This window comes from Microtus ochrogaster, linkage group LG2 (assembly GCF_000317375.1).
Source record: "Microtus ochrogaster isolate Prairie Vole_2 linkage group LG2, MicOch1.0, whole genome shotgun sequence".
Taxonomy (NCBI): domain Eukaryota; kingdom Metazoa; phylum Chordata; class Mammalia; order Rodentia; family Cricetidae; genus Microtus; species Microtus ochrogaster.
The window spans coordinates 51,180,489-51,203,357 of NC_022028.1; the positions used below are offsets into that span (position 1 = coordinate 51,180,489).

General features: G+C 54.2%; 2 protein-coding genes across 5 annotated transcripts in view; one reads left to right on the forward strand and one right to left on the reverse strand.

The window, feature by feature from the left end:
- The window catches only part of Cpne5 (copine 5), an 83,803-nt gene extending 76,871 nt beyond the window's left edge, over positions 1 to 6,932 (forward strand). For 2 of the 4 annotated variants that reach the window (XM_013351240.2, XM_026785513.1), the window contains 7 exons: positions 1,517 to 1,563; positions 2,793 to 2,974; positions 3,308 to 3,435; positions 3,635 to 3,737; positions 4,450 to 4,507; positions 4,849 to 4,922; positions 5,583 to 6,932. In XM_013351240.2, the coding sequence (XP_013206694.1) occupies positions 1,517 to 1,563; positions 2,793 to 2,974; positions 3,308 to 3,435; positions 3,635 to 3,737; positions 4,450 to 4,507; positions 4,849 to 4,922; positions 5,583 to 5,801 (811 nt within the window). In that variant the 3' untranslated portion in view covers positions 5,802 to 6,932. The remainder of the gene's footprint in view (positions 1 to 1,516; positions 1,564 to 2,792; positions 2,975 to 3,307; positions 3,436 to 3,634; positions 3,738 to 4,449; positions 4,508 to 4,848; positions 4,923 to 5,582) is intronic. The other 2 variants (XM_005360334.3, XM_026785514.1) reach the window with 1 other exon arrangement.
- A 6,453-nt stretch (positions 6,933 to 13,385) lies between these two features.
- Rab44 (RAB44, member RAS oncogene family) overlaps positions 13,386 to 22,869 on the reverse strand; it is a 27,751-nt gene continuing 18,267 nt past the window's right edge. Inside the window, exons 9-13 of the mRNA XM_005360335.2 lie at positions 18,982 to 19,063; positions 18,351 to 18,465; positions 16,562 to 16,663; positions 14,915 to 14,991; positions 13,386 to 14,040 (exon numbers count right to left, since the gene is read on the reverse strand). Coding sequence (XP_005360392.1) covers positions 13,950 to 14,040; positions 14,915 to 14,991; positions 16,562 to 16,663; positions 18,351 to 18,465; positions 18,982 to 19,063 — 467 coding nt within the window. The 3' untranslated portion in view covers positions 13,386 to 13,949. The remainder of the gene's footprint in view (positions 14,041 to 14,914; positions 14,992 to 16,561; positions 16,664 to 18,350; positions 18,466 to 18,981; positions 19,064 to 22,869) is intronic.

Sequence of the window (22,869 nt, forward strand, 5' to 3'; positions counted from 1 at the left end):
GAATCACAAGATGAGGCTCCACCCAGGCGCACACCATCATCAGTCTTACTCTGTCCACATCTGGCCTGGATTCCACAGCAGCCAGCCATGAAACCTCCAGGCTAACCTCACTATGAAAAATTTTAACACATGCTGTATCATTGAGAAGGGAGCCTCAGGAGCCTCCCAGACTCTGATTGACCTTGCCCAGAGAGTCTGAGTCTAGTCTCCTTACCCACTTGTGATGAAGTAGGTCCCAGCCCTCATCCCTCCCGAGGTCCTACAGAAGGTAGCTCTAGAATACAGGACTTTCCCTTCATAAAGTACACAGGGGTTAAAGTGTTGGCTGGGTGGTTAAGAGTACTTCCTGCCCACAAGAAGTGACTCCTAGCAGCCTGTGACTCCTGCTCCAGGGGATCTGGCACCCTCTTCTGGTCTCTTCCAGCACCTGCACTCAAGTGCACATTCACACACACACATAATAAAAAAAAAAAGTTTAAACTTAATAGCCATACTGTGTGATTACAAAATGAACCACAGTCCATAATAATACCCCAAACACTGAAAAATTCACAGTTCCTTAATACCAGAGGCGAGGCAGTTTTCAAGTGGTTGTCTTGAAACTTTTTTAAATTGGTTGATTGCAGAATCCAGTCAAAATTCAAATAATGATTGATGTATTTCTCTCTTAATTCTGTTTTCATCTTGTGGGATCTGGCAGGAACCAGGGATTTCTAAGTTCTCAACTGTGATTCTTATAGTAATGCTATACAGTTTTTCATAGACTCAGGCTGCATCTCGTATGGTGTCATTTAACACCACACACCACACACACACACACACACACACACACACACACACAAAACTGTCTTCTCTATTTTCTGTGAGAAGTTAGAGATTGGCTATGGTGGCACATGCCTTTAATCCAAGCACTTGGAAGGTAAAGACAGGAAGGTTTCTGTGAGTTCAGGACCATCCTGGCCACAAACCAAGTTCCAGGCTATCCAGGGCTGCCTAGTGAAACCCCCTCTCAAAAACTAAGCAAACAAACCAAACACAACAAAACAAAAACAGAAAAAAATCTATCAGAAAGCTGTAGAAGCTCAGCCAGACGGTATCGTGGGTGTCATTGTCTTCCTTCTAGAGATATTTAGTGTATGTTTTGTCTCCTCACTTGTTATGTTTTAACCATTAATCTGACTCTGGATTTTAACCAGAAACCCAGTAGCCCTGGCCTCACCTTCTCACTTGCTTGGGCACAGGTTCAGAGAGGAAGGGAAGGCGCCCATAGAACCGTGCATGCCCACACAGCGTAATCAGCCCCTGTGTGTTCTGGAGAGCTCCCCCAGTGCTCGCAGTGGCCTCACAGAGGCCTCACAGAGGGGCATGGCTGTTGCAACCGTCCCAGCCTCGCAGAGATTATGCACAGTGGCTTCTCTAAGGCCACATGCCTGACAAACATGTAGTTTTTACTGCTTTGCCCAGCGCTGCCCATGGCCCATCCTCCTCAGGTGACCCCAGGTCTTCTCTTCTTTAGGACACAGATCAATTTCACTGTGGCCATTGACTTCACCGCCTCCAATGGTGAGTGGGGCAGGAATGGGGGGCGGGGTTCTCTGGGCTGTGGTAGACAACTCGGCTATGAGCCAGGCCCCTCATACCTCCTCCTCTTCCCGTTGGGTGGCACTAATCCTTGGGAGATGTAAGCAAAAATCTACTCCCCCAGATACGGAACCAATAACAGATCAACGTACAGATATTACCAAAGTCCAATGTGAGTTTACTGGCTTACTTACGGGAGTAAGGGTCAGGGGTTACTACGCACAAGCTAATGAGAGCCATCTCAGTGTGGGTGACAGCCCAGGAAAGCTGGGACCCTGCCCAGCTTGCAGACAGTTTAACAGGGACTTCCTGTACCCTGTGAGCTGTTTACTTTCTGAGATGGAATGCTTCAGTATGGAGGAAAATGCCCACCAGAGAAGGCTTCTACGTCCAGAAAACCAAAGTTAGAATAAAGAGGGCTGCACACGCCTTTGATCCCAGCACTTGGGAGGCAGAGGCAGGTGACTAGGATGGGGCAGCTCCCCTGGTTTCCAGAAGTATCTAGTGAGGAGAGTGAAGGTTCGGATCACGCAGCTGGTGGGCCGTCTAGACGCTGGTCCTGCCTGGGGGTGGGGGGCGTCAGTAACAAGCGGATCAGTGAAATCTGACCGCTTGAGGTGACGGGCAATGGGGACATCATGGCAGGGGAAGGGAAAGGGAACTCAGGTAGGCGGGCACTACTAGAGGAGGGCCACACTGGTTCGGTGGCCGTAGAAGAGAGACAAGGAGGCGAGCCTCGTGAATGTTCAGGAGAGAAACAGACACCGCCAGGGCCATGCAAGGAAGCATGGAGAGGCCGCAAACTGTGGAGCTCGGACTGGAAGGAGGATGGGAGGCCAGATTCATGGGGATCCTGTGGCTTGGTGGGCTCTGGGGTGGTCTGGGTGGGATGAGGGCTCAGGGTCCTTCAAGCAGATGGTCTGGCCTTGGAGTCGGGGTGGGCAGGCCAGTGTGTAGTGTGGCCTGCAGGTAAGGGCAGGGCAGAGCAAGCGGGCATGGGGTGGGCATGAGGAGGTTACTGCTGCCCTGTGCACCAGACAGTGATGGCCTTGAGGAAGAAGTGGGATTCTGAATGTGTTCCAAGGGTTCGGCAGTCACTCCTGAACCAGGATGGCGTGGAGGGCGTGACAGGGAAGGTTCAAGGATGAACAGTGGTGCTCGTGGACACGCCCTGTCCAGTCTGGCAGATGTCCCCACGTCTTGTGTTGCAGGCAACCCCTCGCAGTCCACGTCCCTGCACTATATGAGCCCCTACCAGCTGAACGCTTATGCGCTGGCGCTGACCGCCGTCGGGGAGATCATCCAGCATTACGACAGTGACAAGATGTTCCCTGCCCTGGGCTTCGGGGCCAAGCTGCCCCCTGACGGCAGGGTGTCACATGAGTTCCCACTGGTAGGAGGTGCTAGGCTGGGAATGAGCAGTAGGGGACTGGGGGTTTCTAATTCTTGGCCTTGGCCTAAATACTTGCAGAGTAAACTCCATAGGCATGGCCACCTACTTGTTTTAGGGTCTGAAGTAAAGGCAACTATACCCTGCCTCTGCCTGCCTCTCCCTCCCCAACCCAGCCCTGTCTTCCCCCTGCCTTCCTGGGCCAGCCCTGCCTCTGCCTCCACCCTGGCCAGCCCTGCGCCCAACCCTGCCTCTGCCCCTCCCCCTTCCCTGGACCCAGCCCTACCTTGCCACCTTCCTGCCTACTTGAGCTCAGCTGGCTCCTCTCTGTCCCAGAATGGCAACCAGGAGAACCCCTCGTGCTGTGGCATCGACGGCATCCTGGAGGCGTACCACAGCAGCCTGCGCACGGTGCAGCTCTACGGCCCCACAAACTTCGCCCCTGTAGTCACCCACGTAGCCAGGTGAGCCTGGGGCAGCTGACCCCCCCCCCGGAAGCATGGCTGGAGGGTGTAACGGAGCATCCCATGCCACCTGCTCACCAAGAGGCCCAGGGAGATGCCCTTCGACCCCCTTAACAAAATGTTTGGGAGTCGTGTTCAGGGGGCCTGGGCCAGAGGCGCCAGGACACACCTCTTTGTGTCCCTATCCCCACCCCTACAGGAATGCCGCCACTGTGCAGGATGGCTCCCAGTATTCTGTCCTGCTCATCATCACTGATGGCGTCATCTCCGACATGGCGCAGACGAAGGAGGCCATCGTCAACGTGAGTGGAGGATGGGGGTGTCGCTCTCTCTCTCTCTCTCTCACACACACACACACACACACACCACGGTTTCAGCGGACTGAAGCATCTTGTCCCACCCCTTGGAGAACCTGGTGGGGTGGGGGTGCCTCATTTAAAGAAACACTGGGGGATTCTTTCCCCACCCCCACGATGTTTCCCTAAAGCCCCCTCGCCCCTTTTGAATTCCATTATTCCTCTAGTTGCTGGCCAGAGTCTGGCAGGACTAGGAGACAGTGCTAGACAGGGGTTTGGGAGATAAAAGAAACTCTGGGTCTGTGAGAGGCCAGACCTCTGAGCCACACAGATGGCCCTATTCTCTGGGGGCCCATGGCTGCCTCAGTCACCCACCCTAGGCCCCAGCTTGCCTGTCATGTAGAGGAGGTAGGGGATCCCAACATGAGGAAAGCTTTCCCCCAACCCTGTTCAATGGTTTCCCTATAAAAGTGGCTCCAGCCACTGCTGCCATGGTGGAGCCCCAGTGCCTGAGGAGGTGGCTCAGAGTCAGGCAGACCCAGCTCTCCTGAAAGACTCTCCTCTTGCTCTTGATCTGGCGGTTCTCTCCCTATCCTGTCCTTTTCCTTGGGGTTCCCTACCCTTATTATCCATTCCTGCCCCATGTCCTGCCCTCTTTTGGTTTGGCCCACCTACCTATCCCTCACCTAGGACTCTACCCTCCCCTGTCTTCTCCCAGGCTGCCAAACTCCCTATGTCCATCATCATTGTCGGCGTAGGCCAGGCTGAGTTCGATGGTGAGTCCAGTGTCCCCTTCCTAGACGTCTCTTCCCACAGAACTCCATGGCATCCTTTCCCCGCCAGCAAGAGCTCGTGTCTGGGTGGGTTTGTGTGTCCCAAGAGGGTGCGTCCATCCTCACACGCATGCCTCAGCCTCATTATCGGGGCCGTACCACTCCTCCACCCAGGCAAGGAGCCTGGACAAGGGGAACGGCCCTAGCTGCACGTCCGTCTGTCTCCGCCTGTTTCCTCGTCTCTGGTGTCAGGGCAAGAGCCCTAGACTGGCCTGGGATTGGAGGGCAGGTCCTGCCAGATATACTCCGTCACACACACACGCATCCCTTGCTTGTCCCTACAGCCATGGTGGAGCTGGACGGTGACGATGTACGGATCTCCTCCCGGGGGAAACTGGCTGAACGGGACATTGTCCAGGTGAAACAGGCCCTGCTTACTGTAGTGCATCAAATATGAAGGCCTTTAGCCAGGCCAGCCTCAGCGCCCCTTTGCAGAGTCCCCAAGGACAGACCCTGGAATCCCCTCCTCAGCCAGGGTCCCTCCCTGCCATGCCCTGCGTGAAGCTGCCTTCTAACCCGAATGATGCCCCCACAGAACCCAAGCCCTGCAAAAAGGCTCCATGCTCATACACATTCAGTAGTCTGTGCGACGCGGCCTTCCAGTGGCATGGAGACCCCTTGAAGATGGAGGCAGTGTCCTTAGTGTTTAGGAGGAGGGCAGGAAGGAGCCAGAGGGGGACAACACTGAGGAGTAGTGGGTTAGGTGTGGGCTTAGAGGAGAAAGGATCCTAGGAGACAGGGGGTCCCTTTAGAGAGGGTTGGTAAGAGGAAAGGAAGCCAGGATCAAGCTTTCCCAGCATCCCTTGAGCCTCTGTGCATCACTAGAGTCTCAGATGAAGGGATTGGGTCAGTGTTAGAACCTGTCATGAGTGGGGGTGAGTATCTCTGCATGGAGTCCTTGGGTATCTCTGCAAGGGACAGCCCTTGGTGAAACCCATGAAGCATGGATTGGATACAGTGGGTCCTCTGGGAGGAGACCCAGAGATGCCCATCCTGACCCCACTTTCCTGCCTATCAGTTCGTGCCCTTCCGGGACTACGTGGACCGTACCGGCAACCATGTGTTGAGCATGGCCCGCCTGGCCCGGGATGTGCTGGCCGAGATCCCCGACCAGCTGGTGTCCTACATGAAGGCACAGGGCATCCGCCCACGCCCACCACCCGCCGCACCTGCTCAGTCGCCCCCACAGTCCCCAGCCCACTCACCCTCTGAATCCCCCCTCCACACGCACATCTGAACCTCGCAGGACCGGGGGCCTGGAGGCTGAGACCCCACTTTCCTTGTGGTCACCTTCTCAGACTCTCCTTGGAGGGCTGGCAGGAGATGGGGTGTCCATGATCTCACCCCACTTCCTGGCCTCAATTTCCCACCCAAATCCAGGGAACTGGGGGTGGTGTAGAAGACAAGGGGTACATAAGATTCTGCGGTTGAGTAGACTCCCCTAGCCTGTGTTGTATAGTCCCAGACTCCCCTATTCTTGCAGGCCTCCTCCAGCTCCCCTCCCCTCTTGCCCTAGTGTCTAGTGTCCCCAGTCCCTTGAGGATCCCCTGTCCTGTGTCCAGGGAACCCCAGGTTGATGGGCTACCAGGGATGTGTGACTGACTTTCTTAGGGACACTGTTTGTGAGCAGAGTCTGTGAGCCATAAGGGACTGGGATGGGGGCACGTTAGCGAAGAGTCAGTCCCTTCGCAGTCCTCAAAGGCTTGGTGGTATGCTAGAATGTTCTAGATGCACATTTGCAGCCTCACTGGAGCCGTCACAGGTAGCTTGTGGCATTGAGATGTCTCCTGCTCACCTGGGAGGCCACTCACCTGCAGGGCACAGGGCCAGCCCCTGTACTCTGTCTGGCCTCCTCTCTGCCCTTCAGTGGCTCTGGGGCCAGGAGCCCTGAGCACCAGCCTGTCCCCACCCAGCACAGCCTCTGCTCTCTGGACCTCAGTGTCCACACCTCCGTGACGACAGGATTGGTCAGGTGGTCCAGCGTTTCCTGAGCCATCCTGAGGGTCCGTCCATTCCACACCCAGCCTCCCCATCCCCCCTCATGACTGCCGTCCACACCCAGGCTATCTAGACTCTGGGGTTACCCCGTTGCATCCTGTCACTCATACCCCAGCCCTTCAGAGCTCCCGCCCCTGCCGTGGGAAGGTAGCAAGGAACTTTCCACCTAAGGTTACCCCACTGGGGCAGGTCTTGCATGTGTCCCTTATGCCGCATGGGGTCCCTGCCTACCATCTCCCATCCCACCTGCCTCTGTCATGCATGATGGTGGTGTTTCTGCTGTCTGGTCCTGTGCCTGTCTGAGACTGTCTCTGTGGAAATTGCCTTAAACTGAAGTAAACTGGTTCTTTTAGTAGAAACATGTCCCATCTCCTTAGAAAACAGCTCCGCCGCTGGCCCAGCCACTCTGCTACCTCAGCTCTTTGGTTCAGCCATGGCTCTGTATGACCCTGTGAGAGGCATGGGGGGGGGGGGTGTGTGGCAGGGGATGCCCCTCACAAACATCCCGGAAGACAGGAAGGACAGCAGTGTGCAGACACTCAGGTCTGTAGCCTGGCTTCGGACAGTGGGAAGAGTCTGCAGCAACGGGAGAGAACGAAGGATCAGACAGCAGGAGAGATATTTAAATGAGACAGACGATTGAGGAGAGCCCCAGGGCGATGTGGCCAGGAGCCATGCTGATACCTGGCTGCACTGGGCTAGGGCAGTGGGGTGAGTCAGGACAGTCTCTGAGGTAGGAGCCTGGTGTGTGTGAAGGGGGACCAGGAGAGAGATAAGGAAGAGAACACAGAAGTTGACATCAGGGAGGGGCCCAGAGTGCACAGGGCTTGGGCAGTGGGGTAAGGACAGTCTCTGAGGTAGCAGCCTGGTGTGTGTGAAGGGGGACAAGGAGAGAGTTAAGGAAGAGAACACAGGAGCTGACATCAGGGAGGGGGCCAGAGTGCACAGGGCCTTGTGGTTCATGGCAAGGGCTCTGACGACGTTTGTTCTGGAGAGATGTAGCCATTGAGGAAGTGAGAGAACCAGCACGTGACCTGAACCTCTCCAACACGGGATCCCTATCACATTCAATCACGTAGTTCCTCATCTCTTAACAGATATCTGCTGAGTACCCGTTCCAGCCTTTACAGGGGTCAGAGGCCTTGGCTCCCTCCCCAGCGTCACCCTCCGGGCTAAGTCACTCACAGGGCAGCAGTGCCCGCTAGCAGGAAGGGCTGGGAGCTGTGGCACTAACGGGCACTCTGGCTCATCCAGGGTGACCCCCAGGGTGTGTGCCCAGCAGAGTGTGCCCTGATGGTGTGCCATACCCAGGGCCCTGTGTACTTGGACACACAGTAAACATCTTTCTTGGTCCCTCCATCACCGGCCTGGATCGTGGGGACAAAGACTTTTCACACACGTACACACGAACTACGCATGCTGTCCCATCAGCCCTCTGGGCAGCCATGCTGAGCCTGTACCCGGAGGCATTCAGTACTAATTATCCTCCGGTCCAGGGCTTGTTTGCTTCTGGTGACTTCATGGTAAATTAGAGCTGACTCAGAGCCACCCCTGTAATCAGATGCCCTGCAACTCCCGTGACGCCCTGAGTGGGCCTGGGGTGGGGTCGTGGCCTGAGAGAAGGGAGGTTTCCATAACCAGCAGCCATGGGAAAGTGTGGGGAGAGATAGGTGCCCAGCAGGGGAATCCAGACACAGAGCAGCTGCCCCTGGGGTGGGGGTGGGGGAACACAACACCGAAAGAATCTTCCCTGTGGTGTGACTTCTCTGCTGGGTTCTTTCCCGAGGTGTGTTCTGCACAGAGTCTGAGGCGGATGATTTCTCTGAGTCCCTCTGGGATAGCCTCAGTGCCCCTTGGGGCGCCCAAGGCCCTGACAAGTTCCATAGCAAGGACTGGTTTAACTTGATTCAACACAATAGACCTGGGGTTTTTGACCACACAGTCCAAGAGTTTCCCCTCCCGCTCCTGTCTTGCTCTTGGGGTGTGTGTGCGTGTGTGTGTGTGTGTGTGTGTGCGTGTGTGTGTGTGTGTAACTGGTAATGTTAAGTTAAACAAGCCGTCTTGAGAATGATAGTGGACACAACCTTCCTGGTTCCAGCGCCAACACAGAAGCTGAGGCCACATCTAAAGAGTCAGAGAGAGAAAGGTGGGCCCTAATGGGAAGGCGCGGCCTTGGAAACCACACAGAAGGAAGGGCAGGGCCCAGTAATTCACAAGCCCAGACTCGCGTCTCCAGCGTGGACTTTATTTTTGTTCCTGTCTGGGACTGAGGGTGTGTAGGACAGAGCTGGAGAGGGTGTACAGGGATGGGCAAGGCAGGTGAGGGGCTCCCTTGGACTCTACCTGGCTGGGGCAGCCTGCCCGTGGCCTGCAGGACTAAGAACCCCAGGGTGGTGAGCTTTCCGGCCCCCATTAATCTACTCAAGTGCCCAGAATTGATAAACATGAGATGGTGGTGGTATCTTGGTAACTCCTGCCATGCACATGCTCACCAAGCTCCTGCTCCTCCTCAGATGTCATGTGGGTTCCTCCTGGGGATCCCCCTGTGAAGAAGAGATTCTCATCTGAGGCACAGAGGCCCACGATCACAAAACTCTAAGGTTGGGAGCCCACAGGTGTCTGAGCTTCACAGTTCTTGCACGGAGCGTGGACTGTCACCATCTACTCCACTGGCTGCTGTTTGTGGCAGCCTGTGCCACTCTGTGTCCCCATGAGAAAATGGAGAGGCAGGCTCTAGATGAGGAAGACCCCTCCTCTCAGCCTTGAAGCTCCGCTTTTCTGGGCTCAGCCTGTCCTCTCAGACTCCTGCCAGGTCCTGGGGTCCCTGACATGGCGAGATACCTCCTGTTATTCCAGGAAGTACTGCTCTTCTGAAACTTTGGAAAATGACCCTGAGTCTTGCCCAGAAAGAGCAGAACATTGTGGTTGTGTTGGCGGCCTGGCGGGTGGCACAGATGGCCCAGCCAGCCACCAGCCCCGATGCAAGAGGCTCAGCAGCCGGGAAGGTACCACAAAGGATGAGAAGAGCAGGTCGGACAGCTTCCCACCATAAGGCTGGTGGTCAGTGCCAAGAGCAAGCGAGAAACTCGAGGACCTCAGGCCACCACTAGCAGTAGGAGCCCATTGGCCGGCAGCCCCTCCAGCAGGCCAAGGCTGTAGAACCCCAAAAAGACCAGGTGGAGCCACTTCTGGGTGGCTGCCAACCCTGCTTAGAGACTGGCATTCGGCGCCGTGCTGGTGAATTCTATAAATAATGGTATTCTTGTTTTAGGAAGGAAAGCTCAAAAGTCTTTCTAGTTCTACTGTCATAAAAATCCTCATGGAAATCACAAAGTGGGTTGCCGGAAACTTCAGGTTTAAGTTAGGGGCTGATCAGTGACATCCACACGTGGGCTCACAGCTGCCAGCTGGCGTCCTCGCTAACCTGGCAGTGAGTCTGTGACAGGCTCCAGAACTGGGACTCTGAACCCCAGGCCAGACACTGCTCTGGTGACACCATCTGCAGTCTCCCCTCTTCTGTCCCCACAGGTCATCCCAGCACCCCCTGTAATTCCAGGGAGAGACACACCCTCTTCACCTCCCCACAGCCTCGGTCATGCATACCTACCCCAGAAGTCCCTCTACCCCTGCCCCTCAGGAATAAGACTGCCAGACTACCTGAGGCACCCCGCCCCCCAGATTTCCTCTGAGACCTATAAGAAGGGATCCACACTCTGCCTGGCGGGCCTACTGAACTCTCCCAGAATACCTGTCTCCCTAAGGCAGGACCACCGCCACGCTGTCTGTCTGTCTGTCTGTCTGTCTGTCTGTCTGTCTGTCTGTCTGTTCACAGCATTAATAACACTTAACAAACATCTTCCTCCAAAGGACAGTCTGGCCCAGTGACTCCCTTGGACATTAAACGAGAAAGGTTTTCATAACAAACGTTTGGGGGTAGGCGTGCCAGACCTTCCCTACTGTACAATAAAGCCCTGGAATTAAAAAGAGAGAGAAGTGAGGTTGGAGACTTGGCTCAGTGGTGAAGAACATGTATTGCTCTTCCAGAGGACCCAAGTTCAGCTCCAAGCACCCACATCAGATGTCACAACCACCTGTAACTTCAGCTCCCGAGAACCCAACCGATGCCCCTTCTGATCTGCAGGCACTGCACTCCTGCACACCTGCCCACACTGATACACATTCATATACATAATAAAATAAACCTGAGTGTGTGTGGGGAGGGCCCTGCAAGCTTAGAGGCAATCTCAGGAACGCCCAGAGGTTGCGCGCACAGGCACGCAAGCACGCTCATGCTCAGAAACCCTCTCGCAGGCTTTGGCCGTAATGGCCGACTCAAATCCGTCTCAGCTGTTTGCCACTGAACTTCAGACCTCAAGGCAACCCAACCAGGTGTCCTGCATGCACAACCCAGGTTCCAATCCTGCCTCTGCCACTCAGGAACTGGGGAACAAGAGAAAGTTCCACAGCATTTCTTGGCCTCGGTGTCCTAGGCTGTAAGGACAGAGGAAATAAACCAGAGGCCAACAGTAGCCATCCCTGTGCTGGGTCAGGGCAGCTCTCTGAGAAGGGACAGGACACAAAGCTGCACCATGTTCCCTTCCTCTGGTTGAGGACATGGCTGGTTCTGATGCTGGAAGCAACCTGGGACCGACACCTGTCTGTGACACACCACACCAGGCATGAGGAATCCTCCCCACACCCTGCTCCCCCACTTTGTGTGCTGGGGGTTCAGAAGCAACAAGCTAAGCCAGGCCGTCCCCTTCCCCATTTCCTACCAGCCCTAGCCAGAGGCTCTCCCTCTACACTGGGGCCAAGGGAGCCAGGTTCCCCCTGCCAGCTTGCTGCCAGCCTGAGGGGTCCTCAAGCCTCTTCAGCAGGGACCTGGAAGCTTGTTTGCCGTCTCTTCTGGCTAGTTTTATATCAATGTGACCCAAGCTGGAGTCGTTTTGGAAGAAGAAACCTCAGTTGAGATGCTGCCTCACCAAACTGGCCTGTGGCAAGGCTGTGAAGCGTTTTCTTGATTGATGATTGCTGAGGGAGGTGGGGGGTGGGGCCACCCCTGGCCTGGTGATCCTGGGTGCTCTAAGGCTGCAAACTGAGCACCCCATGGGGGTCAGATCAGAAGGCACCACCCCTCCTTGGCCTCTGTTTCAGTTCCTGCCTCCAGGTTCCTGCCCTGCGTTCTTTCCCTGTCTTTATGTATGTGTGTGGTACACACAGGGGAGTGTTCCAGTGTTTGTGCCCGTGTCCCAGCATGCAATGGCCAGAGCCAGCTGTCAGGTGTCTTCCTCTGCCCTTGCCACTTTTCTGCCCTGTCCTGCACTCATTTCCCTGTGTGACAGACTATGACCTGGACACATAAGATGAAGTAAACCCTTCCCTTTCCAAAAAGCCACCTGTGAGAGGGCCGAGGGGCTGTGATAGAGGGGTCTCCCACTCCCACACAGCTTCCAGGGGCCAAGGTGGCTGGCCCCTGATGTCTTCTCCTGTTCTCTTGCTCCTCTTTCTTGCTTCTCCTGCTGTTTTTTGTCTGCCAGCCCCACCTATCCTTGCTCCTGCCAAGCTACTGGCTGTTCAACTATTAGACCATCAGGTGTTTTAGACATGCAAAGCAACAGAGCTTCACAGAGTCAAAGAAATGCAACGAACCAAAAGTCACACACCTGAAAATAATAGTCCTTGACACAGCTGGGCTCTGTGGCTCACGGTGGACCCAGCATGCAAAGTTAAGTTTCTAGAAGATGTCTTTTTCTGGAACCAATCTGAGGGAAGCTGAGCTGGCCTTCCGGAGGCTGCTCACCACCCCCGCCCGCTTCTCAGGGGTCAAACTGGACCCCTGAGATAGCATCAGCTAGGCAAGACCTGCCCCTCCCCCTCATGAGTGCCCTTGCCTGGAGCTGCCCTAGAAGAAGGGTCTAGAAGGTGAAGGCAGCAAGGTAAGGGAGAGAGCAAGCCCAGTGGCTAGGGCCACTGCATCCATGCTGGAGTGGAATGGGTATCTAAGGGCATCTAACCCCATTTTTGGAGCCATTGGATGCTTGAAACTTCTGAACCAGGTACCACCGGCTGCCCTGTGTGCCAGCCTCCTGCCTCTGAGGCCTCCCTAAATGGTCAAAAGAAGGTGCTGGCTTGAAGCATGGGGAGTGTGGCTAACAGGTGAGCATGAAACAATGTCCGTTCCTCTTGCCAGGACTCCCCACCACCTCCACTCTCCGCTCCTCCGCTCGCCATTTCCACTGGTTCTCCACACACTGAGGCTCCGTCAAGTTCAATACCCTCTCCCAAAAGATACAAAGTATCAATCCCACTCCGGGTTCTCATGCACTCTCCATTCCGTGCAGAGATGACTGTCAGCAGCTGCCCCAACGCAGAGGCCGTTCCTGACCCCCTTAGATCACAGAACCAGCATCCTGCCAGGTTTCCATGCTACAGTCCAGACCCCACCAATCATAGGTGCCCAGTGGCTACTGAAAACCCCAGGACAAGAAGCCAGACCCTGGTGTAACTCTCCAGAGGATTCCAGAGAGCTCAGGGCGTGCCAGGGCAGTCAGAATGACACTGCTCTCAGGATTGGATTCTGCAAGGAAGGAATCCACGTCTGAGTGGGGAAACTGAGGCAGACACAAGAGGAGTGGGAATTGGCTGATTGTGTAAATTCGGAGTTGGCACCAAACAGATTCTCTGCAAGCTTTATTTCCTCCTCCACAGTTGATCCCCTGGTTGTACAAGGCATTCCTAGGCACTGGAGAAAATCCAAAAATGCTCAAAAGGAAAATAGCACCCCACATGTGCCCTGTGTCCTGATTAGTCTCATTATCGACTTAACACAATTTAGAATCACCAGGAAAGAGGGAAACTTAAATGAAGAATGGCCTTTCCAGATTGGCCCATCGTGGGCATGTCTGTGGGACACTGTCTTGCTTGATGATTGATTTAGGAAGGCTCGGTCCACTGTGGGCAGCGCCATTCCTAGGCAGGAGGGCCTGGGCTATCTATAAAAAAGCTGGCTAAGCATTAGGCTAAGCATGTGAGCTAGCACGAAGTTGTCCCTCCATGGTTCCCACTTCAGTTCCTGTCCTGACTCCTTTCAGCGATGGATAGTGACCTGGAAGTGTTAGCTGAAGAGCCCCTTTCCTCCTCTGGGCTGCTTTTGGCCAGTATTTATCACAGCAGAAATTAAACTAGAATACCCCGACATCTTGCCGCCTGGGTAAATGAAAGATCTGAGGGTACCCCATCCAGGGAAAGTATCCTCAACCCCAGCCATGTTTGCTCGGTGAAACAGAGGTGACATTGTCTCCTGCAGGGCTTCTCTGCCGAGGCTGTGTCCAGGAAGCGGAATGGAAGCCATGAGAAGAGACACTCCATGACAGGACCAGACTGGTGGTCAGCGGCAGCAGCCAGCTCTCTTGGGTGGTTGCTGGTGGGTCACTTCTACCATCGAGGCCTTCAGGCGATCTTCCTGCATCTTAAGTGTCCTATATGGCAATATTCCCGGTCACTCCTCCCTCTCCAGGAACAGCATGAAGGGCTGTGGGGTAGCTGGGACTCGGAGCTTGGAGCCTCCACCGCTTTGTCCTTTCTATGGGGCTGGGGGACTGTGACCTTCTGTCTCCTTTTCTAGCCCACTGGGTGCCAATACATACACACACACACACACATACACATACATACACACACACACACACACACACACACACACACACCACACAAATGAGCAGCTCCAGCAAGGGTAAAGAAGTCACATTCCAGGGCTTCAGCATGAACTAAGACCTTGGTCATGGATGGACACCCTGTGCCACAGGAGAGAGCTGAGTTCCCTTGGGGCTGAGACCGTACAGGAGATTATCTCCTGTAGGCAACACACATCTAACCACATGCCAGGGACACTGGTGGGCTCTGTTGCCCTTCCCAGCACCCATCTCAACCACTCCTGGAGCACACGGTGGGTGCAAGGCCCCATATAAAAAGGGCTGAACAGACAGATGGACACCTCCCAGACAGCGAGAAGAAAATAGATACAAGAGCAGTTAGTCCAGAAGGGCACAGACCTGAGACAGGAGCAGAATGTCATGAGAGAGAGAGAGAAGTGGGAGAGAGAAGGTAAAAGAAAGGTACCACAGGCAGAATGACAGCGTAGGCCATGGGGGCATTTGGCATTCACCCTAAGTCATGAAGCCACCAGAAAGCCAGGGCAAGAACCTTCTAGACAGGAGAAGGAGGTGGGGGGGTGTAACAGCTGTGAGGACAGAGCGTGGGGTCTGTAACCAGGGTCTGTCTTGGCCACTTGCTGGAGATGGACAGAACAGGGCAGGGCTACCCTGGAGCACTCTGGGTATGGGGAGCACTCACCGAGCCAGGTTCATCAGGGGCTCCAGGATGTTGTGACCCAGGATGGCGCTGCACTCACCAAAGGAGATCCCCAGCTCCTGCAGCCACACAGAGTGGCTGAGGCTGGCTCCAACCCTGCCAGCCCCTCACCTGCCACCCTGGTTCTCCAGCTGGACCTCTGCCCACCACCCACCCCTCAGCTGGCTGCAGGATGCAGGGTGCCATCCTGGAGATTTCCCCCAGACCTGGGGTAGAAGACAAACTGACTGCTTGACTCGGAGAAACACACAGGACTTTTTTTTTTTTTTTGCTCAGGATTTTGTTTGTATGTTTTCCTAAAATACTTCTGGGCCGGGGCTATACCTCCTCACAAGGCCCTGGGTTCGATTGTCAGCAACACCAAAACAAAACAACAAGAGGCCGGCCTGGTGGCAAATGCCTACAACCTAGCACCCTGGAGGTGAAGGCAGAAATTCAAGGTCAGCCTCAGCTAAAGTAGCAAGCTTGAGGCCAGCGTGTGCTACATGAGGCCTTGTCTCAAACAGCCAAAGAGGCGAGGGGGATGGCTGAGCAGGTAAAAGGCGCTTCATGACAAGGCACACACGTGGAGTAGGGGCTACTTTCCGGGAGTCGGTCCCTGTCTAACAGGTGCATTCCAGGAATCGAACTCAGGTCTTCAGGTTTGGCCACAAGCACCTCTACCCCTGAGATATCTTGTTGGCCGAAGGCCAGGATTTTTGTTTTCTTTCTTTCCTCCTCCCCCTCTCCTTTATCTTTCCCCTCTTCTTCTTGTATGACCAAGGACCATGAGCCCTTGGGCTTCTCCCTCATTCCCCTTCCTATAGTCAAGGGATTTTGCTGACTTGAAGCTGGAGAACAGATTGAGGGGCCACCGGAGACGCAGTGGGGAGAGCAGTCCAGTGAAAACCCCTCATCCATCTGCTTTGACGGGAGCCTCACGGAGACGTTCAGAACTCTCTCTCTGAGCCCACAAGCCACCTGTGTCCCGGCCCAGGCTCCTTCATGATAAACACTGGCTTCTCACACGAGCCTCTGATGTGAGCTGCCAGGCTCTGCCAACTGTCCTTCAGAAACAATACCATAACTAGTGGCCTCCTGCCAGCGTCTGAGTGGAGGTCCTAGGAAGGAGTCAACTCTGTATTTCCTCTTAATCCCCTAGCAACAGAAGTTCTCAGAGAAGGAATCTTAAAGGGACAGACAACTGCTCTAGGGAGGGGACAATCTGCCAACCCGGAGCCACAATGGCGTAGGGTGGGACCGAGTGACTCCCTAGGTTTTAAACTTTTAAAAAATTATACACATATATATGTATGACTTTTCTAGAATGTGGTTAAATCTCATTTATAAATAATAGTATCCCCCGTCTGGCAGCAAAGCTTTTGATGTCGTCTTCCCAAGGAAAACATTTGAGTCTTAAAATAGAATAAATGAGAAGGGAGTATGTTAATTAGAGACCAGAGATAAAATTAAGATTTGATTGGGGATTTCAGTGACGCTTTTAAAACTGTTTTCACTCTGAAGATGTTTTTCACGTGGGTTGGGAGCGTGTGGGAATCTGCCAATTCCATGCAGTGTTCAAGGTGGAGCCTGCCGGCACAGCAGCAGCTGAATACTCAGCCTCTGTGGGGAGGGGGTCCCAGTACTCACCTGGGCCAGTCTTCGCCCGGCTTCAGTGGGCACCTGTCTCTCCTCCTCGCAGTCCATCTTGTTTCCCAGCAGGACCATGGCCACCCCATCTGCACCCGCATCCTGCAAACAGGACATATGCCCTCGGCTGCTCTCAGAGGATGCCAGGCCCAGGATAGAAGCTTCTAGAAGTTTCTAGAAGCTATCAGGTGTCCTCTCACCTGTACCCTCTCTTCTCCTTTCTGCTTACAAGACACACGGCTAACCTTGTGGGCACCTCCCCCTTGGAGTCTTTCCAGATTGTTCATGACCTGCGCCTCAGTTTGCCTAGGCTGCCTTAACACTTGTCTCTGATTGGCTTTCTTCTAATTTTTCTTTTTCCTTGCGTGTATGTGTGTCCATATGCGCACTGTGTGTGTACAGGTGGACACACATATGTGGCCACAGCGGCCAGCAGAGGGTCCCTGGATGCTGGCCTTACTGACAGCTGTGGGAAATCCAACCTGAGTGTGGGTTGCTGATTGCCGTCCTCTGGAAGGGCACTCCACCACCGAGCCCTCTCCCTAGCCCCCACGTGCTTTTCAGGTCACTGTCATCATTATAGTTCCTGGCGGCTGACTACTCTCCTCCAGGGGCCAACGTGTTTGTGGGAGCAAATCTTCCCAGCCCCCCACAAGAGAGACAGAAGTTCAGGGAGGTTAAGCCAAGTGTCCGAAGTCACAGAGTGGGGGGTGAAGCAGACAGACAGACAGACAGACAGACAGACAGACAGACAGACCCACATCCTGTCAGACCCGGACTTCTCCCTCATCTATCTATCCATTAGACTAGAAACTCTAGAGGGGCCACATACTTCACTTGGTCCTAACTCAGCCTCATGTTGGGCTCATGCCCTACAGAATTCCGCATAAAGTTTAGTTACATGGGACACAGAGCTAGACATTGTTAATGGAAATTGGGTTTTTTTTTTTTCAGGGTTTCTCTGTGTAGCTTTGGTTCCTGTCCTGGCACTCGCTCTGTAGACCAGGCTGACCTCGAATTCACAGACATCTGCCTGCCTCTGCCTCCCAAGTGCTGGGATCAAAAGCATATGCCACCAGGGGAATATTGTTTTAAGCTGTGTTTCTTTTGTTTATGCTGCATTTAACTCTGTGAAGCTGTGATACTTTGCCTGTCTCAAACACCTGATGGTCTAATAAAGATCTGAACGGCCAATGTGAGGCAGGAGCAAGGATAGGCGGGGCTGGCAGGCAGAGAGGATGAACAGGAGAAAACTGGGAGAAGGGGATCCAAGGAGTACTAGCCCGAGAAGGGGGACATCAGGGCAGCCAGCTACACAGCAAGCCACAGAATAAGATTTAAGTAAGAGAACGGGAAGAACACAGAGGCCAAAGGGTAGACAGGATAATATAAGTTAAGAAAAGCGGGCAAAAAACAAGTCAAGCTAAGGTCAGACGTTTATAAGTAACAAGACTCGGTGTGTGATTCATTTGGGAGGTGGGTGGTAGGCCCCCCAAAGAGTCCAAAGAGCGTAACATCAACCTACTACAGAACTCCAGCCTAGGAGACATCCCAGGCGGAAGTGCTATTATAGAAAAGAGCTGCTCGCAGGATGTGTGAGCTTTTGGGGGCGGAACTGTGTGGTCTTGCTTTCTCTGTGCTACAGGCTCCTAGTTCATCCACCCACACATCCCTCAGCAGATGGTGTCACTCCTAACCGCTGGGAGAAAGAGGAAGGTGTGTGGGCAGATTCCAAGATTCCTCTTAACTCCAAAACCTGGGGCCAGACTGCAGCCCGGAATTCACTCACCTGCAGACAGTCGAGCCAGTAACGCACGTGGCTGAAGCTCTCTCGGGAGGTGACGTCATACATGAGCACCACCCCGTCCGCCTTGTGAAGCAGCTGTCGAGTGAGGCTGTGGTACCTGCCCAACGGGTCTGTGTGAGACCACCAGAGTCTGGGGACACCCCCACATGCCACTGTCCTACCCTAGGGGTGGATTTGATGTATTTGGGGTCATTTGGGCCTCCTGTGTTTTGTGAGATCTGCAATGAAGCCTTGAGTAGTTGGGTCTCTGCTCTGTGGATGAGTTTATTTCTAGAATAGATGCCAGAACTGGATTGCGGAGTTGAACCTGCGTGCCTTTAAAGTTCCCCTTCCTGTGGTCTGTGTGTTAGGTGGAAGGCCTGCGGTCTAGAAGGTTGGTCAGGGGAGACTGACCACCACCCCACCCTCTACCCCCACCTAGGACAGTGCAGAGTGGGGGCACCTGAGCTCCCAGTCCCCCCTTCTTGATTCCCTGAATCTTGTAACTCAGGGTCTCATCGCTTCGGTGGGTAAACCTTGTGTTCTGTCACCCCGGTTGTATGCCCCTCCCTTTTCCTCCCACACCCCGAGCACAGCCCCGGTCCCTGGCCATTGCCTGGAACAGTCTCCATACCTCTCTTGCCCAGCTGTGTCCCACAGCTGGAGTGCAAAGTTCTTGTTGTCTACCGTCAGGCGTTTGACACGAAAATCCACTCCTAGGCCACACAGGAGAAAAGAGGCCTTTTACTCTCCGCCCAGCGCAGCCAGCCCCAGATGCCCCAGGTGTGTGTCCACTCCCAACCCCAGCCTTAGAAGGATGGGGCCACACGCTGGGCTCCTCTCCGCTCTCCAAGCAACCTTCCCAAGGTGGGCAAAGGACCCATGGGACCACGCTGTGCGCTCTGGGACTCTGGCTCAGTCGACTTCTGTCTTTGAGCCTCTATTGTGGTTGAAGGCTCTGTGCGGGGATTCGCCAGGTAACCAGTGTGGCTGAGTCCCTCCACAGGCTGAGTCCCTCCACAGGCTGAGTCCCACAGCCCTACCCTTCCCAGTCACAGACCCAGTTAGACCCTGGGGAAAGGAGTGGGGCTGATGATGAGATTTTATGCTCCTTCGAGCCAACCCCCACCTGCCAAAGAAGCCCTCTGGATGGCTCAGCAGTTAAAGAGTCCTTACTGCTATTGCAGAGGACAGGAGTTCAGGCCCTGGCACCCACATGAGGCAGCTCACGAGCAGCTGTCACCCCAGTTCTAGGGTACTGAACACCTCTCCAGCCTCCATAGGCTGCACTCAAAAAATGATTAAATAAATCTTTTTTAAAAATGGGAGGGAGTGCTCTGTCCCTGTCCCACCTACCCTCTATGGAGCCCACTGCAGCCTGGCAGCAGCTCCTGACACCCACAGTTTAGGCAAGAGGTTTCTGTGGTGACCCCTGTAAGTACATGCTGCTGCCCCCTGGTGGTGGTTCACACAGCCCCCTGGTCTCCCCGAAGACTGACCCTGCCCACGAGCAAGGCGGCTCCTGAATAGCAAGTGATTTTTCTCTACAGCCCCTTCCTGAGGCTGTTGGGAGCCCAGGGCTGCAGGATCCAGAGACTGTCACATTCAGCGACACGCCCACCAGGCCACCCAGCAACAGCTCTCAGACATTCCTGTACCTCCCCTCCTTGATTTCTGTCCCCTGGTAACCCATCCTGTGTGCCCAAAACTCTGTTCAGCTAAGCCACATAAACCACCAGAGAGGAGAAGTTTAGTCTTTGTCGGGCACTACTGGTTCAAGGGGGCAGTCCACATTTCACAACAATCAAGAGCAGAGCTGGACACAAAGGGGTCAAGCCTTCCCAGGTGGGGCCTAAGCTTTGGAAGTGGGACCCCTGAGCTTAAACCTTAGGGCCAAGTGAGAGCAAAAACCTAACTAGAACTCAGTTCTTGGCCACCGGTAGGGACCCTACTGAGAATCACATAGGAAATCGCTGTCTCCACCCACTGCCCTTAAATACACTGGGCAGGAGTTCTGGCTTTTGGAGAGGGGCTAGGATAGAGGGTGGACACCTGCTGGTTACAGGTGCTAACCCACTCTTGTCTGAATCAGTGCCATCGAGTTGTGTGGAAATGACATAGCCAGGGCATTATGGGGCAGGGGAAATGACTCAGAGCTTCAGCACTTGTCATGCTAGCCTGAAGACTGGAGACCAGATACCCAGAAACCCACATACATGCTGGGTGGGTGTGGCAGCCTGTCTGCCGACGCAGTCTCAGAAGGCAGAGACCAGAATCCTGGAGCAAGACGGTGTTGAGACCAGACCATGTAGAGACCAACCATATTGGCGAGTTTGGGGGTTTAATTGAGAGAGACCGCCTCAGTGAATAAGGCAGAAGAGCAACAGAAGATGTTTCCCAAAGTCAGACGTGTGCCTCCATGTGCACACACACACACACACACACATACACACACACACGCAAAAAACATGCTATAAACCCAGCCTGGGGTGGTGGGGACAAAGACAGGCAGATCTCTGGAGTACATTGTAGTGTCTTACACCCTTCCCTGTGAGCAACTGTCCTTTAACACCAAAGTTTAACTCTATCCAAACTCAATAAATTCAGACTCAGATTCACATTGCCTCCTCCTCCTCTTCCCTGTGGCAAAGTCAAGAGTCCCAGCTTCACCCAAGGGGAGGTCGCAGAAGGAACCCTTGTCTCCAGCCCCTTCCCAGAGGCAGGCGGGATCTCTCTGCCACATGGTAAGAACGGGGTGGGGTGGGTGGTTTCAAATGTCGACTTGACACAATGTAGAGTCACATGGCAGTGCAGTCTCTGTGGGGAATTGTCTAGAATAGGCTGACCTGTAGGCTTGCCTATGAGGGATGTTCTTACTTGGGTTGAGATGAGAAGACCCTCCCTGAATGCGGGCCAAAACCGTTTCACAGGCTGGGGCCCTGGGCTCAGTGAAAAAGAGAGACAGTGAGCTGAGCCCCAGCAGAAATGTATTAACTCATGGTTCTCTCAACTAAATGTAAGGCGTCCAGCTGCTTCAAGTCCTGCCGGATGACGTCCCTGCAACCGTGGACCTTACGTCGAAATGCAAACTAAACAAACCCTTTGTGCCCTAAGTTGCTTTGGTCACTGTGGTCTTCACAGCCACGGGAACCAAGACAAGGAGAGCAGAGATGCCAGGAACATGTGGGCGCTGAGCAAACACACAGGGGCTTAGGTGTTAATGATGGTGGTCATGTAGCCCTGTGGCTCACTTTACAGTAGCTCAGGTCTGCTGTGGGCCCCTCTTTTTCAAGGACACTGGGTCTTTAACATGGTGTCCTAGGTGGTTTCTACTGTCAACAATAAAACAAGCTGGAGTCACCTGTGAAGAGCGAACCCCAACTGAAGAACTGCGTCCATCAGACAGGCCATGTCTGTAAGTCTTACAGTGTCTGGTAAATCAGTGTGGGAGTGCCGGGTGGTCGTGGCGCATGTCTTTAACCCCAGCACTTGGAAGGCAGAGGCAGGCGGGGGATCTCTGCGTTCAAGGCCAGCCTGGCCTACAAAGCAAGTTCCAGGACAGCCAGGTCTGTTACACAGAGAAACCCTGTCTCAAAAATGAATAAATAAACAAATAGAAATCAACGTGGAAGGGCCCAGCCCTCCACAGGTGTCACTAGGTGGTGGGCAGGTGGGCCTGGCTACATAAGAAATTTACTGGCCATAAGCCAGTGAGTGAGTAGCAGTTCTCCAGGTTCCCGCCTTGAATTCCTGCCCTGTCTTCCCTTAGGGGTGGGCTGCTAAATCCTTCCTCCCTCTGAGGTCAAGGTAGGACTCCTGGTGAGAATTCTTGGGCAGAGAAAGCCTAGGGCCTGCTGTAGGCCTCTCTTAGGACAGGGTGGTGTTAAGACATCTGCTTGGCACTGACTCTTAATTGGCCTGTACCCTGGACTAACACGAAGACACACCACTCCACCTTTGTCCCTCTTACAGGAGCCACTGAATTAGCATGCTCAAATATTTACTTATAATACAGGAACCACGGTATAACACACTCCAGGGATTGTTCCTGGCGTGTGGGAACTTGCAGCCACTGCTGGGAGTGGGGTCTGTTCCCATCCCCACTATCAGAGGGCCTCAAAGGGAGCTGGACCTGGACTGTCTCCCTGGGAAGTCCGTGGAGTTATGGCTTGGTGCCCAGCCTGGTGCCATCGGGAGGCAGAAGAACTAAGAGAGGCCAGAGGGCTGGAGATGGCACCCACTGTTAGGATCAGTGGCTGCTCGGAAGACATGGGGTCAGTTCCCAACTCACAACCATCTGTCACTCCAGTTGAAGGTGGTCTGACACCTCCCTCTTCTGACCTCTGAGGGCATCAGGCTTCCACGTGGTTCAGTCAGAACACCCACCACACACACACATGCACACACACAAATTGTTTAAAAAAAGAGGTGAGACTTTAATCCCAGCACTCGGGAGGCAGAGACAGGCGGATCTCTGTGAGTTCGAGACCAGCCTGGTCTACAAGAGCTAGCTCCAGGACAG